The following is a 14,914-nucleotide window of genomic DNA, read 5'->3' as shown; positions in this document are numbered from 1 at the left end:
TTCCCAGTTTGTAAAATCAGTCCTACAGCACAGAAAGTGATGGGAAGCTGCTTGACTCATTTAGGAGGCAAGCAATAAAAATACTATTGGAATATTCAATACTGTAAAGATGTCAGGTCTCTCCAAATTAATCCAAAGATTCAAAGCAATTCCAACAAAATCTTGGTAGTTTCCTTTTTCTAAAGTGAAAATGATAGGCTGATTCTAAAATTCATTCAGAAATACAAAGGGCTAAAAATAGCCAAAGCAATCTTGAAGGAAAATAAAGCTGGCTGTTTTTATTCTATCAGACACTAATATGTATTATAAAGTTCAGTAATTAAAATAGTGTGGTATAGGCACAAGAATGATCAAATTAACCAATGGAAAAGAGAATACCCCAAAACAAGGCCACACATACAAGGTATCCTGATTTATGACAAAGGCAACACTGTAGTTCAGCGAGGAAAGGATGGTCTGTTCAGAAAATGCCAGGTTAGGACTTCCCTGGTGACAAAGTGGTTAAGAATCTGCCTGCCAATGCAGGAGACACGGGTTCAAGCCCTGGTCTGGGAAGATCCCACATGCCTCGGAGCAACGAAGCCCATGTGCCACAACTACTGAGCCTGCGCTCTAGAGCCCGCAAGCCACAACTACTGAGCCCATGTGCCACAGCTACTGAAGCCCATGCGCGCAGAGCCCATGCTCCACAACAAGAGAAGCCACCACAGTGAGAAGCCCGCGCACCGCAACGAAGACCCGACACAGCCAAAATTAAATAAATTTATAAATAAATAAATAAAGTTGTTTCCTGAAGATGGAGATTCCTTCTTAAAAAAAAAAAAAAAAAAGAAAATGCCAGGTTAACTAGACATCCATGTGGGAAAAAAACATATGTTGATCTTTACTAGATACCATACAAAAATCAGTTCCAGACGGATAGCAGATCTAGAAGCAAAAGGTAAAATAAAGCTTTTAGAGAAAATAATCTTTGTCACCTTAGAGCAGGCAAATATTTCTTTAAAGGCACTAACCATAAAAGAAAATGGTTTACTTGGATTATGATAAAGTTAAGAGCTTCTGTTCATTGAAAGACACTCTTAAGAGAGTGCCATACACCTCCTGAGATATTTGAGGTACACAGATCCAACAAAGGACTTATATCCAGTATATGTAAAGAACTCCTTCAAATCAGTAACAAGAAGAGATAATCCAAAAGGAAAATATGCAACAAACTTGAATTGGCTTCACTAAAGTGGATACAAAACTGGTCCTTAAATATATAAAAAGACTCCACCTTTCCTTATCAGAGAAATGCAAATTAAAGCCAAGAGGAGATACCAGTACACACCTACCAGAATGGTAAAAAGAGAAACTGAAATTAGCAAGTGTTGGTGAGGCTCTACTAGCCTCTGCGAGCAACTGAACCTCTCCTGTACTGCTGGTAGGAATATAAATTGGTACAACCACTTTGGAATAATGTTTGGCAATATCTACACAGGTGAATGTATATATTTCCTATGACTTAGCAATTCCACCTCTAAGTATATACTCAACAGAAATATGTTCAATAAGACATATATACTAAAAGGTTCACACTAGCACTGTTCATAATAGTCTCAAACTGGAAATCACCCAAAGACCATTAATAGTAGAGTGGATTTAAAAATGGTCATGCACTCACATGGAATACTACAGAGAAATAAAAAATGCTCGCATGACCATATGGATGAATCTAACAAACAAAACCAGAGAGCAAAAAGTCAGAGCAAAAAGAGCATACACAAATGGAATTGCCCAGTGTGTAAACTATAAAAATAGACAAAAGGGGGCTTCCCTGGTGGCGCAGTTGTTGAGAGTCCGCCTGCCGATGCAGGGGACACGGGTTCGTGCCCCGGTCCGGGAAGATCCCACATGCTGCGGAGCAGCTGGGCCCGTGAGCCATGGCCGCTGAGCCTGCGTGTCCGGAGCCTGTGCTCCGCAACGGGAGAGGCCACAACAGCGAGAGGCCCGCGTACCGCAAAAAAAAAAAAAAAAAAAAAAAAAAAAATAGACAAAAGGAATCTAAGTTAGTTATTACAAGTCTGAATTGTGGTTATCTTTGGGGTGGGGAGAAGTGACTGAACGGGAGTAAAAGGGAGTTTCTGGTGTGCTGGTTGACGTTCAGTTTCTTAACATGGGTACTGGTTACATGGATGTATTCAACATGTGAAAATTCATCAATCTGCACATTTATGATTTGTGCACTTTTCTTACAAATATCATGCTGCGATAAAAATTAATGTATGTGACAAAAAGCAAATAAATTAAACTACAAACTAGAAAAAATTTCTAGAAGTATGGTAAGGTTAAGTAACATATGAAAAACGTATGCAAGGGACTTCCCTGGCAGTCCAGTGGTTGAGACTTCACCTTCCAATGCAGGGGGTGCAGGTTCTATCCCTGATCAGGGAGCTAAGATCCCACATGCCTCACAGCCAGAAAACCAAAACATAAAACAGAAGCAATGTTGCAACAAATTCAATAAAGACTTTACACTGGGTTCACATCAAAAAGCAAACAAACAAAGAAAAGTAAAATGTATGCAAGTCGTAAGAAGCTAACATCCAATAGTAAAATGAGCAAAAAATATAAAAAAATGCTCAAGAAAGAAATAAAAATGTTTCCAGTAAATGCACAAAATATAAATTATAACAACAGAATGCTATTTTTCCTATAAAATTAACAAAGATTAAAGGAAACTAATAAGGTTGTTGCTGAGGATTTGGTGAAAATACTCCTAACGGAAACTTGAATAGGTATAACCTTTCTGCATAAGTCTTAAAAAATGTTCATATCCTTTGACCCACTAGTTTCCCTTCTAGAAATTACTCTAAGGAAAAATCAGAGATGCAGTAAAAGATGGACGTATGTCAGTGCTGATTACAATTGTATTTTGAAACAATATAACTATCCAAGAATGGGAAAATAGTTATATTATGATACACATACATGATTGGATATTATGTTATTGTTTTCAAAGAGTAATGAATAGGAAAAGACTCACTGAAAAATACATATAAAATTCTATGTGATAGTTTTTGTGCTTAAAAAATATCAAACATACATTTGAGTAGGAAAAAAGTCTGTAAGAACATATACTATAATGTTAATAGTGGCCATGTGTGGGTGGTAGGAAAATGAGTGATTTTAATTTTGTGGCTTGTTTTCTACAATGAAATGTTCTTTGAGCATGTATTACTATTATACTCAGATATCTAAGAATAGGGTAAAAAAGTATCCACCCAGTTCCCTCTCTCTAGCCATCTAAGCAACATAGATTTTTGTCTCTTCTTCATCTCCCACATTCAATCTTGTAACTGTTTCCTCGATTTTACCTTAGAAGTATCTGTCCAAGCCATTACTCAATTATTTCTTCCCTCTTTTCCAGAACTCAGGCGCTTGCCTTCCCTACTGACATCCTCAAATCCAGGCATTTCCTTTTGGTAAAAGAGTCCTATCTTCCACTACTTCTTCACTCCAGCCCCATCAAACCACTTTATATAGCGACACTCCACACTCAAGTCCCTGAAAAATCTACACCAGGTACTTTCACACCTCCCAACCTTGACATACTCTGTTCTCTTTCCTTATAATGCATTTTCTCCCTTCCATCTCTCTAAACATATTCACAATTCAAGATCCACCTCCAATATCCATTTACTGGGTGTAGTGTCTCCGAGGCCACAAGAACAGACGGCGGTTTCCAAATCAATCCTCCAGTGACAGTTTGTATATATTTCAACATTTACCATTCTGTACTATTTATTGCGTAGCTCTCTGATGGTATGGAATGAGCCGTTTCTTTTCTTAAATTTCTTAAAATCTTGTCGGATGAATGGATTTTAGTAAAGTATACATACATGCCTTATACAGGGGTGTGACTTTTCACCTGTGTCTGATAGACAAATGGCAACAAAAACACTAGACTGTTTTTTTGTTTGTTTTTGTTTTCATTCAAGATGGCAGAGAACGTCTTAAAATAGTCCCACACAAAAGCACTAACACCCGAGCCTCGAATCAGAAGAACTAGCTACACCTAGCGCAACAGCAAAGGACAAAAGAATTAGATGCTGAGATGCCCCGGCCCAAATCACCCACAGTAGGTCCCACATACAGATCTTAAACCACGGTATAAGAAAACAAAAACTAGCACCTGCTGCCTCCATTCCGAGAGCCACGCCTCGACCGCGAACTGTGACCTGGGGCATTTCTGGATACTGACCCGAACAAATCGAGGACGAAAAAGGGGGAAGCTAAATCGTACGGGTGAGTAGGAACAAGCAGGGCTCTAGTCCACCGGCCTGGCTGGGAATTCTGGGAGGGCCCGAGGCAGAGGCCAGGCGCGGCGAGAGAGCCTCAGGCTACACCTGTCAGGCTGCGTCCAACATTAGGCCCGGAAATTGCCGAGATTCGGTGACCGAGGCCGGCAGGAGCGACACCCGACTCCTCGCCCCGGGATCGGCCTCTCGCCCGGCCTCCTCGCCTTCTCCCTCGTCCTTCTCAAACAAAGGCAATTCACACGCACCGCCATTTTCCCCTTACCTCAAAAACCACCTCTTCGTCAAAATCCGGTGTCATCCTTCTCCGCCATGCCACCCGCCTCAGCACGATGGGAAATGAAGGCGGGAGAACCGGCTGCATGCGCCCAGGCGTCTGCTTCTGCAGGTCCCGTGAGTCCAGAAAACTACAATTCCCAGCATGCCTCACAGCTCACGCCCCCTTTTCAGACCCGCTCATTGGCGCTGAGCTTGAACGTGTGGGCGGGAGGGGCGGGAACGGGCTGAAACTCGGGCTCCCTGATTGGAGGAGGCTGGGGCTTTTGTCCGCTTTTTACGGCCGCGACTAGCAGGGGGCGCCTGGAGCTCTGATTTTTTTTTTGGAGCTGGACAAGGGCGCGCGCCGGCGAAGCCGCGGTGAGCACTGCTCGTGTGCGCGCGTGGCCGTCTGCCGGGAGCTCGGCTGGGCGGCGCTCGTGCCCGCCCGCCCGTCGCTAGCGGCTCGCGCCCGGGAGCGCCGCCGGGACCCCGGAGCCGGCCGCGTCCTTTGTGCGGCGCTGGGGTTGCGCCTCGGGGCCGCGGGACGGAATGTGGGCTCTGCCGGGGCTTTTATTTTCTGCCCAAACTGTTGAAACAATGGACTGTAAGGGGAGCGGGGATTGAGGGGGGCGAGCGGGGAAGCGAGCTACACGGGGGAATCATGACTTCTGCAGCCGGTAAGTGACGGCGCTCGCGCTGCCGCTGGAAAGTTTGTAGCGAGCGCTGCAGGTCTTGGGCTCGGAGCAACTTTGTCCTCCGGGATGGGTTAGCGATATTCCCTCTACCTTTCCTCAGGACTGTGCGGAGGAGACGGTGTTTGCTGCCGGATTTTTTTCGTCCCTTCGTGCCAAGAGGGGCTCTTTGGAAATAGTGTGTCTCTTGGGACCTCCTTTTAAAAGAAGACCGTGTTGGGGGCTCTTAGCGCCAGGTGAAACGGGAAATGTAAAGAGGACGTTTACTTTTCTCTCCTAAAATTTGAGCGACTTTGCCTTTGCGTATGAAAATAGTTTAGATTCCCATGCTAAGAAATCAGTTATTCTAGGAAAGGGCAGTGTTCCCGGAGTGTTGAACTCGGCGACTAGGCTGAGTGGCTTTAACCCCTAATGTCGACTGGAAACCCTGACCCTTATTAAGTAAAGAGGTTTAGACATTTTTACTCCTGTTTTGCTGGTTTTCCCCCGGTTACCTGAGGAACAGAGGAGTAGAATTGCCGATGCCAAGGTTTTGGTTCATCTTCATCCAATTTTTTATGGATTTTTGCCCCCTATTTCTACCTGGTTAGTGTAGACAAAGCCTTATTTTTTGTTTGCCTCCTGTCGCCGTTTCCCTTTATCCAAATGGCAAAGCCTGTTTTATTACCTTTGTGTAGACTTTGAAGAATTCTGGACGTTGTATTTCTAAACATTCCGAAGGAACAGTTCCTATTTTCCAAAATAATTACTAAAGTGGTGTTAAATTCACTTATAAGAACATAGGTTAATTTTAAAGCCAGAACTTAATGATGTATTCAGTATTAAGGAACATTTTTGCCCACGTAGTAATAAATAAACTTTCATTAGACATTTTATAGTAAAATAGTGTAAAGCTTCACCACAGTTACTTCTAGAACCAGCATGTAAGTATCAGATTAAATTTTCTTAGCTTTTCTTGGCATTTATTTTAAATTCCTGCATCTTGTAACTGTCAAACAGCACTCTAAATATTCTGGTTTGTATTCTTTCTAAAGCCTAGATATATTGGAGGTTGTACGGCTAGGTGTAATCAGATTACAACTAACGAGGCAAGAAGTTTAGCCAATAGGAATAAGAAAGCAAGGGATGAAGTGTTCCCATAATAGTATTCCTGAGGAAGATGTTGTGGATCTTTCCTTTTTGTTGCTCTATGTGTGTACAGGAGATATGTCATCGTGTACTGAGAATTATGTTATTTATAAACTCTCTTTTCCTTACCAAAAGGAGGCTTTCTACTTACTTGAGGTGAATTATTTTCATCCTAAATTTCTGTGCCTCACTTTAAGTTTTATTAAGGAACAAGTCTAATTTAATTTCAATTTAAAGTGGTTGGAGATTTTAAAATCCTTCCAGCCAACTTTAACTCTCCCCTCCAGTGTCAAACACATTTAAAATTCATACCTTATATGTATCAGTTTTCAGTTCCAGTCCTAACAGTTTATAATGAACCCATACAGAAGCATTTAATTCTACATTTAAATATGTAAACCGGATCTAGGTCTCAGTCTGGAATTTTATTATTCTTTCATTTGAATGACCCTCGAATAATGCAAACTATTTTTATATTTTATCAACTTTATAATTAAAGAAGTCCACAGACATTTTTGTGGTGTTTAAAAGAGGGACACTTCCTGTGTTTAGCTGAGTTAGTTGGTTTTTAGCACGGCTTGCTGAGAAGCATTAACTACTTTTTTATTCGCCCATCTGTTAAGATTTATTATTTCTTCTCATGTCTAAATGGAGAATATGGAAAAGAACTGGGGTTTTATTTGCATCCTATTCTTATAAAATTATGTGTTCATCATTCTTACAAGCTGTTTATGATGCTTTTTGGAACAGTATTCAGAATTCATTAAAACTTTAGGAATGTTATTTGAAGTTGGGGGAGGGGATGTTTGTTTACACTGACTCTAATCTGTGGTATTTGGGATGGTTGGCTTAATTTAAGGCAATAAGAAAAATGTAGAACATCTAAGTTATATGTATCCTGAAGAAGAGCTTGCTTTGTTTTTCTGTGTCTATGAAAGAGTAGGCCCACAATAGAGATTTTAGAATTATTCTAATCAGTATATGAAAAAAGGAGAGATAATTATAGAAATATATTTCATATATTTTTGAACATGTACAGGTCTCGGTGTATATGTGCTGTGCTTTGCTTTTTGGCTGGTCCAATAGCTAAGAAAGTGTTGCACGTGGACTGCCGCCATCTGTGTGTAACAGATGATGAGTGTGTTTGTAATTGTCAGTAAAATGGTACTAGTGCTTTACTTTCTTACCTTATTTTTCCCTGGAGCCAAACAGCTGTGTAAATAAAAGATTTGCTGCTATGCTCTAAAAAGCTTTGGGTTTGACTGTTGATACAGTATTAAGATCCAAAGGTGCTGGATCCATTTCCAAACATTGTGCACTTATTTCAAGAGTTTGACATTAGAGCAGACCGTAATATAAAGGCTTGTTATTTTTTGAGCTGTGTTTCTTTCAAAATAGAGCCACTAAAAAATAAATAAATAATTTAAAAAATAATAATAATAATGAAGGACTTCAAATATTGCTATTCTATGACTTAGTTGAATACTTGTTCCTACTAATAATTAAGAACTTAGGGACTTCCCTGGTGGCACAGTGGTTAAGAATCCATCCACCTGCCAATGCAGGGGACACTGGTTCAAGCCCTGGTCTGGGAAGATCCCACATGCTGTGGAGCAACGAAGCCCGTGCGCCACAACTACTGAGCCTGCACTCTAGAGCCCACAAGCCACAACTACTGAGCCCTCGTGCCACAGCTACTGAAGCCCGCGCGCCTAGAGCCCGTGCTCCACAACAAGAGAAGTCACTGCAATGAGAAGCCCGTGCACCACTAAGAAGAGTAACCCCCAGTCGCTGCAACTAGAGAAAACCTGTGTGCAGCAACGAAGACCCAACGCAGCCATAAATAAATAAAATAAATTTAAAAAAAGAAGAACTTATTCAGTAATCCTATTGAAGTTGATTCCTGCTACCTTTTCAAAATATTCTACATTTAAGTGGATATTGATTTCTTTTTAAAGAAATATCTTGTTATTGAGACATAGTAAAGACTATGCGTATGTGGCAGCTCTGACTGTTCCCAGGCCCTGTGTTTAGCATTGGGGATACAGCAAAGAGACAAAGTACCTGCCCTCCTGGAGCTTGCCTTCTAGTGGTGAAGACAGAGGGAGGTACACCGAAGAAAAATCACACAGGGCAAAGCGGCTAGAGAATCTAAGGGTTCTCCTGAAGCAGATATCTCCTGAAGTTATCATCTCAGAATCATTTAGGCTTTAGAGATCTGTTCAGCTCCCTCATTTGCAAGTAAGGAAACTGAGGCAACCAATTCTCCACAGAGGCACACCCAGTTATGTTATTAGCCTCCTCCAATACACGGTTAGCTAAGCCAAAGCTCGCAGTTCTTTATTTAATTCAGTGAGTATGTGTTGAGGCAGTTAGGTACATAATGCTGTGCTATATCTGTTGGTAATCAACCATAATTCATATAGTTAATTGAATTTCTAGGACACTAAGAACAGAGATTTATGAAAAATGATTGAACTAAAATAGCAAAAATTGGTTGAGTAAATGACCCTGAAGCTTCTGAAAAGGCTCTAAGATTCAGAAAGTAAAAGATTAATGAGACAGGGGTTTTTTTTTTTTGTTTTTTTTTAGTTGTGGTAAAATACACCTAACATAAATTTACCATCTATACTTTTTTGTTAATTTTTTTTTTTATTATTTATCTTGGCTGTGTTGGGTGTTCGTTTCTGTGCGAGGGCTTTCTCTAGTTGCGGCTAGTGGGGGCCACTTTTCATCGCGGTGCGCGGGCCTCTCACTGTCGCGGCCTCTCGTTGCGGAGCACAGGCTCCAGATGCGCAGGCTCAGTAGTTGTGGCTCACGGGCCCAGTTGCTCCGCGGCATGTGAGATCCTCCCAGATCAGGGCTTGAACCCGCGTCCCCTGCATTGGCAGGCAGACTCCCAACCACTGCGCCACCAGGGAAGCCCCCGTCTGTACTGTTTTTAAGTGTACAGTTCAGTAGCGTTAAGTACGTTCATACTGCTGGGCAGCCAATCTCCAGAACTCTTTCCATGTTACAGAACTGATTTCTGTTTTTTTTTTAATTCCTTCAAAATGCCCAGAGGTAGGATGTTTTCAGAATGCTTACAGAAATGAAATCAATGTGATGGTCTGTCTGTTTTCCTTATCTTGAGTAAGATGGGAGGTAAGAGGCCTAGGGCATTCATACTTTCTCTTAAGACTTGACTTTAGGGTTTTTTTTGTTTGTTTGTTCATTTGTTTTTTTGCTGTACGCAGGCCTCTCACTGTTGTGGCCTCTCCCGTTGCGGAGCACAGGCTCCGGACGCGCAGGCTCAGCAGCCATGGCTCACAGGCCCAGCCGCTCTGCGGCACGTGGGATCTTCCCGGACTGGGACACGAACCTGTGTCCTCTGCATCGGCAGGCGGACTCCCAACCACTGCACCACCAGGGAAGTCCCAAGACTTGGCTTTATATGTCAGGAGTTTAATAGACCATTACACCAAGCTTTATCATTAGGCTTTGAATGGTTTAAAAATTTTTTCTACCTAAGAAAACAATAATAACATGCTTATTGAACACAACTGAAATTGCATGGTGTTGGGAATTTGTAGTGTCATTTTGGAAATACTTCATATCTTTTTTATTATAACATTATCCTGAGGAATTGAATGAGAAAGCATCTGTCATCAGGTGATCTTGGTTGAACAGAGTATTAGGGGTTTGAGAAATTCTTCCTTGGTTGGTAAAAGGAAGTAGAGAACCCTACTTTTTTTTTTTTCCTCCCTACTCATGTCCCTGTAATATCGTCCCGGGTTGGAGTGTTGTGACTAATTTCCTTTGTTGAAAAGAAACTCCTCACCAAGTGAAGAATCGAAACCTCTGTGTATTCAAGTACTTAAACAATGTCCAGCAGATGATATTTTGAAAGGTTTATGTTTATGTTTTTCACTAACTACGTTTTCATTAAGTGTTAGATCCTGTTGGAGAAACAAACATAAGTATAAGAAGTATAAGATAAAATACGTTTTACCTTGTCTTGGGAAATATGACGGGGTGATAAGTGATAGTATAGGTAGAAAAACATAAAAGAACGTTAAAAAATGAGGATGTTCAGAATCTGTGTAACTTCATTTTACAGGTCTTTTGTGTGAAGCTTTTTTTTTTTTCTTGAGGTACACGGGCCTCTCACTGTTGTGGTCTCTCCCGTTGCGGAGCACAGGCTCCGGACGCACAGGCTCAGCGGCCATGGCTCACGGGCCCAGCAGCTCCGCGGCATGTGGGATCTTCCCGGACCGGGGCACGAACCCGTGTCCCCTGCATCGGCAGGCGGACTCTCAACCACTGCGCCACCAGGGAAGCCCTGTGTGAAGCTTTTATTTAGGTTCCTGTAGGTTAGTAGCAGATCTTTGCAAATCTAGCACAGTGTAATAGGTGCTCATTGAGTCCTTTTTACATAATGCCAAGAAAGAATTGCTACAATAGGAATTATGGTCATCTTTTAAATGCACTAGAATAGTGGTTATAAATGAAGGGTACACAGCATAATCACCTGGGGTAGAGCGTAGGCATGTGACTTTTTAAAAATAAAGCTCAGTGAAGGATTATAGTGAAAATTCCCATTTGACAACCCCTGCACAGAAAAAATACCAACCTTATCAAGAACCTCAAATATTACAGTATCATTACTTTTCAATTTGGAAATTTTCTGATTTCTGTATTCCTTTTTAGGTTATTTTGTGATTCTAGTGAGATAGGTCATTGATAAAGGACATTCACACAATTTTACTGTATGTCATTGACATAGAAGAATATGTACTGCTTATTCACATGAGAAGCTTAAAGAGTTGCATCCTACATAAACCTTAGGCAGATTCAACTCTTAGCACTCAGCAAATGAACTGAAGTGCCTTCTCCTGCATATGGATCTCAAGCAGAAGCCAGTTACTGTATTTCATTTAGTGTTGCCTGAAGATATGGTAATCTATTACAGAGTTAGAAGAAAAACTGTATTGGACTTATTAAGCAATGTACAATATATCCAAAGCTATGTGTACTGGAACTGAAGGGCAATTTAAGGAATTTTCAAGAGTAATAATAGACTCTGTATAATGTAATATAAACTACCTAGTAAAATGCAAGTTCAGCATATTGTCAAAAGTAAAAATGTTATCAAATTTAATCATTTGTCTTGTGCTTTGGTTTTTTGGTTATCAGATTTTTTTTCCTTTCTAGAGATTAAGAAGCCACCAGTGGCCCCCAAGCCAAAGTTTGTGGTGGCAAATAATAAGCCAGCTCCACCTCCTGTTGCACCTAAACCTGAGATCGTGGTTTCTAGTGTTCCACAGTCAACAAAGAAAACCAAACCAGCAATAGCTCCGAAACCAAAAGTGCTGAAGGCCTCATCCGTTCAAGACATCAGGCGGTCACCATCAAGGAAAATCATCGTGAACCTGGAAGAGCATAAACAGGAATCCCCTGAAAGCATTGACAACTCTAGCTGCAAAAACAGAGGGCATCAGAGCAGTGATTATATTTTACCAATGTGTTCCTGCCGTTCTGAGTGTAACCATAAGCTTGGAAATAGAGAGAATTTGTGTGTCAAGCAGCTTGTCTTAGGGCCCCTGGAAATGCATGAAAATTTAGAAAATAATAAAATTGGTGAGTCCTCTTCAGCTATAAAAACTCAGCGTAAATGTGATTCTAATGATGAAAAGGTCAAGAGCCAGAGTGAAGTAGTTTTAAAGGCAAGCATTCTGGAAGAGAAGCTCAAAGATGTTTTAACACAACGAACGTCACCTTTTATTTTTCCACAGAAGCACAGATTCACAGACAGTCCAGAAATGAGTGATGGCTGTAATTCCAACAGACAATTCAGAATTGAATTTGCAGATTTGTCACCGTCCCTGTCCAGCTTCGAAAAACTTTCTGATCATCACCATTGCCACCTACAACTTCTTAGTGATGAATTTCAAAATTTTGAAACTAGTCAGGGTGACAGTGAAAAAAGCAACACTTACTTTCATTCATCTGAACAAGAAGCTCTAGAAAATGATAAAAAGAGTACTTTTTTATCTTCAGAAGGAGATATTAAGAAATCAGAAGTCAAAGACCTTGGTCCCTTGGAAATTCACTTAGTGCCATACACCCCCAAATTTCCAACTCCCAAGCCCAGAAAGACACGTGCTGCACGCCTGTTACGCCAGAAACATATAGATCCTCCTAGTGAAAGTAATGAAGAATCAGAGAACGCAGACAGTAGCTCTCCTTGTCTTTTTGAAGATAGTTTGAAAAACAATAAAATCAGTGTTTTTCATCGGAATGTTTTGTGTAACCAGGAACAGGTGGACAAAGTGAAGTCAGGAAATAAAAGTGAATTGAATGTGGACTTCAACGGTGACAGACAAAACTTAATCAATTCACAAAAAGCTTTGTGTCCTGAAACATCTTCCTTTGAAAATATGGCATCTCCTTTAGAGACAGACTCTAATTTGAGTTCTGACAAGACAGGAGATGGTTCTAGTATGTCACCTGCTGTGGACAAAAGGACCAGTTTTATAAGATGTAGTACTCTCTCTATGAGCCTGCCCAAGCAACTCAAATTAACCTGCACCGAACACTTGCCTACTTCCTGTAACCCGGGAGTGTCTGCCCCTCAACTGCAAAAGGAATCTATGATAAAAGATGAAAGTTCCTCAAGAATTGTCCCCAAAAAACCTCAGAGACACAGCTTGCCTGCTGCAGGAGTGCTTAAAAAGGCTGCCTCAGAGGAGCTTGTGGAGAAAAGTTCTTACCCCTCAAACGAAGAAAAAAGTTCAGAGAAGGGTCTAGAAAGAAATCACCTTCAGCATTTATGTGCCCAAAACAGTGGTGTGTCGTCCTCCTTTGATATGCCTAAACGGGCTTCAGAGAAGCCAGTGTGGAAATTACCTCATCCTATTATACCCTTTTCAGGGAACCCAGAATCCTTAAAGTCTGTTACTATATCCTCAAACAGTGAACCTCCCACTGCCCTAACCAAGCCTAGAGCAAAATCGTTATCTGCTGTGGATGTAGAAAGGTGCACTAAGCCTTGCAAAGACTCTCAAAAGAAGAACTCTTTAAAGAAGTTGCTCAACATGAAGCTGTCCATCTGTTTCATGAAGAGTGACTTCCAGAAATTTTGGTCCAAGAGTAGCCAACTCGGAGACACAACCTCAGGCAGCCTTGCTGGTGGGGAGAGAAAAGGGAGTGAAAGTGATTGGCATGGCTTGTTGGTAGAAGAAAAGAGAAATAAACCCATTAAGGCATATTCGGCAGATAACTATAGCCTGGAATCCCAAAAGAAGAGGAAGAAGTCGCGGGGCCAGACCAGTGCAGCTAGTGGACCAAGAGCTGAGTCTTTGGATGACCAAATGCTCTCCAGGGAGTCATCCTCTCAGGCACCTTGCAAATCTGTTATAAGCGGCTGTGCGCCGGAGTATGAAAATATACGCCATTATGAGGAAATACCAGAGTATGAGAACTTGCCATTTATTATGACTGTGGGGAAAACTCCAGAGCTGGGATGGCAGAATTCCAGCAGCGTGGAGGACACCGATGCAAATGTGTATGAGGTAGAAGAGCCATATGAAGCTCCAGATGGCCAGCTGCCACTTGAACCCAGACATCAGCATTCCAGGTAACACTTAGGTGTCAGACAGACACTACCCTTTTGCTTGCATCACTGAAATTAACCTTCAGCAGCCCTGTGAGGTAGGTTATGATCTCATACGTGGGAAAAAAAATCACCTCCTGAGGGAGTGGTTTAGTTAAGCGTATATTAAATTGTTTCCAAAGTGCAGTCTCTTTTTATCATATAGTCGGGATGGGTGTTTGCAATGCAGCCTTTAAGGAGTTGACTTAGTTTAGTAGCTGATTCAAAGAATTTGAACCAGTAGTAGTAGTAGTAGTATAGGTACTACAAGGAACACCTAGAACAGAGACATCCCAGTTCCTCTAAAGCACCAACTTGGAAGTCATAGCAAGAACCTACGGGAGGAAATTGGCCAATTCAATGAGGTTTATTTGCTAGGTGTAAGAAATCTGTGAAGTTTTTGAAATCTGTGTTTACCTATGTTGCCCTTGTCAGGTAAAACTTCTAAATTTGCAAAATTCACTACTCTTCGAGGATTAGTTATTTTACTTGTTGAAGGCTAATTAACAACTTCAGATGGACGTAGGAAAAATGCAGGAAAAACGTAATTACTGTGCTTTCTCACTTTTGTATGTGTGCTTCCTTCCTCTGGTGTACCTACTTCATCTGTCTTAACTGAAACCTTGCACATTCTTGATGGTCCTGCTCAGCAACCCTTTGCATCATGAAGCTCCTACACTTACTTAGTGGCAAGTGTTTATTTCCTATTCTGACTTCCCAGTTATGCTGTGGTATCCTTTATCTCAGTCTGATTTATGGTAGAATTGTCTGATTGGTATTCGGTTTTAAGCTCCAAGAGTTCTGGTCATATCTTTTTGTCCTGCATAAGGCCAAGCAAGGGTCTTAGTAGGAATCAGTAGAGGTTGGTTGAGTATATGAGAGAATGAGTGAAAGAGAGGGAAAGG

The 14,914-nt window shown here is 41.3% G+C and overlaps 2 protein-coding genes across 7 annotated transcripts in view; one reads left to right on the top strand and one right to left on the bottom strand.

Moving 5' to 3' along the window:
• Nucleotides 1–4,614, bottom strand: part of VEZT (vezatin, adherens junctions transmembrane protein) — a gene marked incomplete at its 5' end in the record, with an annotated part of 76,612 nt that extends 71,998 nt beyond the window's left edge. For 4 of the 6 annotated variants that reach the window (XM_079714115.1, XM_079714119.1, XM_079714116.1 and 1 more), the window contains one exon: nucleotides 4,564–4,599. In XM_079714115.1, the coding sequence (XP_079570241.1) occupies nucleotides 4,564–4,599 (36 nt within the window). Of the gene's footprint in view, nucleotides 1–4,563 lie in introns of all 6 variants that reach the window. The other 2 variants (XM_079714113.1, XM_079714114.1) reach the window with 1 other exon arrangement.
• A 491-nt stretch (nucleotides 4,615–5,105) lies between these two features.
• Nucleotides 5,106–14,914, top strand: part of FGD6 (FYVE, RhoGEF and PH domain containing 6) — a gene marked incomplete at its 5' end in the record, with an annotated part of 111,645 nt that continues 101,836 nt past the window's right edge. The window contains 2 exon segments of the mRNA XM_079714795.1: nucleotides 5,106–5,159; nucleotides 11,572–13,994. Of these exon segments, the coding sequence (XP_079570921.1) occupies nucleotides 5,106–5,159; nucleotides 11,572–13,994 (2,477 nt within the window).

Source organism: Hyperoodon ampullatus (genome assembly GCF_949752795.1).
Source record: "Hyperoodon ampullatus genome assembly, chromosome: 11".
Taxonomy (NCBI): domain Eukaryota; kingdom Metazoa; phylum Chordata; class Mammalia; order Artiodactyla; family Ziphiidae; genus Hyperoodon; species Hyperoodon ampullatus.
Note: the sequence above shows the minus strand (reverse complement) of the source record. Positions and strands in the feature narration are given on the sequence as shown.